General features: G+C 39.4%; 1 protein-coding gene across 1 annotated transcript; it reads left to right on the plus strand.

Moving 5' to 3' along the window:
• On the plus strand, positions 1-3,036 carry LOC108228020 (sterol 14-demethylase). The gene is made up of 2 exons (XM_017403477.2): positions 1-732; positions 1,817-3,036. The coding sequence occupies exons 1-2, from the start codon at positions 247-249 to the stop codon at positions 2,813-2,815; spliced, it is 1,485 nt and encodes a 494-aa protein (XP_017258966.1). The 5' UTR covers positions 1-246; the 3' UTR covers positions 2,816-3,036.
• Positions 3,037-3,911: the final 875 nt, after the last annotated feature.

A 3,911-nucleotide genomic window follows, 5' to 3' on the forward strand; every position in this document is an offset into this window, starting at 1 on the left:
AAATAAAGAAATGGAGCATTCCGGTGTACGAGATCCAGTTAAGCCCACAATATGATGATCTCCTCTCAAACCCACGGCCCGCTTATTCACGTGACTCCAAAACCCACGTGCTTCCCCATCTAATTCCAGACGCACAACACAGCTTTCACTCACTCCACATCTTACTATAAAGTTATAAACACACCACCACACTCATTAAAACCCTCATCGATTTCACACACACTCACACACACACAGTGATCAATTATGGAATCAAATTTAATGAATCTCTACTACAACACGAAATGGCTTAACATCAGCGTCCTCTTCTTCGCCACTCTCGTCGTCGCCAAGCTCATCCTCTCCGCCGGCTGGCGGTACAATCGCCGCCGCTCGCCGCCGGTGGTGAAAGCTCCGATTCCGATCGTCGGAGGACTCCTCCGGTTCCTGAAAGGGCCGATCGTGTTGCTGCGTGAAGAGTATCCGAAGCTGGGCAGTGTGTTCACGCTTAATTTGGTGAATAAGAAGATCACGTTCCTAATCGGTCCTGAGGTCTCGGCGCATTTCTTCAAGGCCGTGGAAACAGATCTGAGTCAGCAGGAGGTGTATCGCTTCAATGTGCCTACGTTTGGACCCGGCGTTGTTTTCGATGTGGATTATTCCGTGAGGCAGGAGCAGTTTAGGTTCTTTACGGATTCGCTTAGGGTTAGTAAGTTGAAGAGTTATGTTGATCAGATGGTCGTGGAAGCTCAGGTCCATCTCTCTCCCTCTCCCTCTCCCTCTCTCTCTCTCTCTCTCTCTCTCTCTCTCTCATGTCGATTTCTGTGTTTCTTATTACTTATTAGTTTGATTTCAAAATTCAGAATGCAAGTTTTGATAGATTTCTAGGAGAATTTGCGATTATAGTAGGTTATGTGTTTGATTACAGAGTCTTTGTGGCGTAAATGTCAGAGCGTTTTTTGATATGAGTGTCTTCGGATGGGTAAATGGACAATCAGTTTCCCACACGTTAGCAGGAGTGATGAAAGATACTAGACGATAGAGAACCATACGGATATTTCCTTCTTTTTTATCTGATTTGAATTGAATTATTAGAGGGTTAAGAGTGTTGGACTTAGACACTTAATTATCATTTAGCCAGATTGTACCAGATTCGTGGTCCTGTCTCGTTTGTCCACGTGCTTGAAATTCATGTAGAAAAATGCTGATTAAATCAGCTCTCTGTTTGTTTGATTCACCAGTTTGTGGATCGACGTGCCACCTTCACTGCCTTCGAGCCAAGCTAAGAGCAAGTCCAGTCCATAAGCTTAATTTAGGTTTATAGCAAAAATATAGAACCAAATCTACTGAACACAACTCTATGGGAATGCATAACAATAGTTGAACGGGAAAATGCATAATTGGATAATTGGATCTGTATTTGGAATCAAAGATGGCTATGCTCCTTGCCAGTTTCTACATTACCTTCTAATAGAAAAGGAGGGAGATACATGTGGTGGATAAATTTTAACTTGGATATAATAATAGCTGTACTCATTTATCATTAGTGTTGTACCACAATTTTTGTTTGAACACCAAAAGTCACATTTTGGTACCAGAATATAGTAATGGCTATAGGCATCTTAACATAAGCACTGACGTGCTCTAATTGATAGGTTACGATGAAATTGTTCTTACAATTTTTATTTGATAGGTATTTGACTACATTAGAGTATTGCATGCATATTAGAGGAGAGTAGCCTACCTAATTGCGACTTAAGTTAATATATTATTTAACATGCTTAAGCTCCCATACTTGGATATTATTTCCCTGATTCTTTTGTCATCAATCATACAGGACTATTTCTCAAAATGGGGTGACAATGGTGAGGTTGACTTAAAACATGAACTAGAACAGCTTATTATTTTAACAGCCAGTAGATGCCTACTGGGTGTAGAGGTCCGCAACCAGCTCTTCGATGATGTTTCAGCTTTATTTCATGATCTTGATAGTGGTATGCTTCCAATCAGTGTTGTCTTCCCGTATCTCCCTATCCCAGCCCATCGTCGTCGGGACCAAGCTCGCAAGAAGCTTGCTGAAATTTTCGGAAGAATCATAAATTCACGCAAACAAGCAGGGAAATCTGAGAATGACATGTTACAATCTTTCATGGATTCCAAGTACAAAAATGGTCGCCCCACAACTGATAGTGAGGTCACTGGCCTGCTCATTGCTGCCCTATTTGCAGGACAGCACACAAGTTCCATCACCTCTACTTGGACTGGAGCATATCTTCTTGCCAATAAGAAGTACTTGTCTGCTGTGTCAGATGAGCAGAAGGTCATTATGAGGAAACATGGGGATGATGTTGATCATGATATTTTATCCGAGATGGAAGGGTTGCATCGATGCATAAAGGAAGCCTTGAGACTCCATCCTCCTTTGATAATGCTCTTGCGCAGCTCACATTCTGATTTCAGTGTGACAACCAGAGAGGGGAAAGAGTATGACATACCTAAGGGTCACATTGTTGCGACATCACCTGCTTTTGCCAATCGGCTCCCCCACATATACAAGGATCCAGATACCTTTGATCCTGACAGGTTTAGTGCTGGAAGAGACGAAGATAAGGCAGCAGGGCCATTTTCATATATATCTTTTGGAGGTGGAAGGCATGGTTGTTTGGGAGAACCATTTGCATATTTGCAAATTAAGGCAATTTGGAGTCACTTGTTGAGAAACTTTGAGTTGGAATTGATCTCACCTTTCCCAGAGATTGATTGGAATGCTATGGTTGTGGGTGTAAAAGGGAAAGTCATGGTGAGGTACAAGCGCAAACAACTCTCACTTGAATGAATTAATTGACATTTGGTGGCATCTCAAATAGTTGGTATGCAGATAGTTTTTACAGTTTTATGTCTCCATGTAAGCGTTTGCAGCTCTTTTCTATGTTTTTCTTATTTGTCATTATTTACCATTTTCTCTGTAATGAGCATGGAGTATGCCCCTTGGATATGGTCCATGGGATTTTCATATTATTTGGGCTTTGTGGTGAAATTTCTAGATGCTTGCTTTTATATAGTCTTCTTATCATATCTTTTTCATTCCTGTCTTTCAAATATAAACACACCCCACTATTATGTGCTTTAGAATTTTATTGAAACGAAAACAGATATGGGGGTTTCGTCAAACTTTTAATACAGCACAAAAATCACAGGCCACTATAAAGTTTTAAACCCCAACAAGTTTGGATTTTGATTTGGATATGGGGTATTCCGTATCAAAACCCGACCCAAAATCCAAATCCGATCCGAACCCGATCCAAACTCAAAATCCGAAAAAAAAACTAATATCCCAATATATATGGCATTCCTTAAAAAAGAACACCCTTAAAAGAAAAATAAAGAAGAACACTTTAGAATTGAACATAAAATCTCATTTAAAACTTGAATTAAATTCTAATTTTAAGCTAATTAACCTTTTATTATGAATAAGAGTATATTGCACTTTGTAACCTCAGACTTTGGCTCATTAGTAAATCAGACCTCACACTTTGAAACATGACAGTTTGTAACCCTAAGTTTCATTTAGCTTTGGGTTTGTAACCCTGACCCACACATCCGTTAAAAACAGCTGTTACCTTTAAATGTTTGAGAGGTAAAAATGTGTATTTCTAACAAATACTTTACCCTATGTGAGCCCTGAAAATTAACGGATGTGTGGGCCATGGTTACAAACCGAAAGCTAAATGAAACTTAGGGTTACAAACTGTCACGTTTCAAAGTGTGGGGTTTGATTTGCTAATGAGCCAAAGTCTGGGGTTACAAAGTGCAATATACTCTATGGAATAATAATAATATATCTAACATGTTAAACAACAATGAATTAAAAATAACATGATTTCATGTGATATTAATCATGTAAACAATATATATATATATAGGCTAATGAT

This window comes from Daucus carota, chromosome 6 (genome assembly GCF_001625215.2).
Source record: "Daucus carota subsp. sativus chromosome 6, DH1 v3.0, whole genome shotgun sequence".
Taxonomy (NCBI): domain Eukaryota; kingdom Viridiplantae; phylum Streptophyta; class Magnoliopsida; order Apiales; family Apiaceae; genus Daucus; species Daucus carota.

What these genes read in the sequence shown, in the direction of transcription:
- LOC108228020 (XM_017403477.2), top strand. Translation starts at nt 247, where the DNA reads ATGGAATCAAATTTAATGAATCTCTACTACAACACGAAATGGCTTAAC. An exon ending in AGATGGTCGTGGAAGCTCAG is followed by an intron (nt 733 to 1,816) that starts GTCCATCTCTCT and finishes TCAATCATACAG; the next exon opens with GACTATTTCTCAAAATGGGG.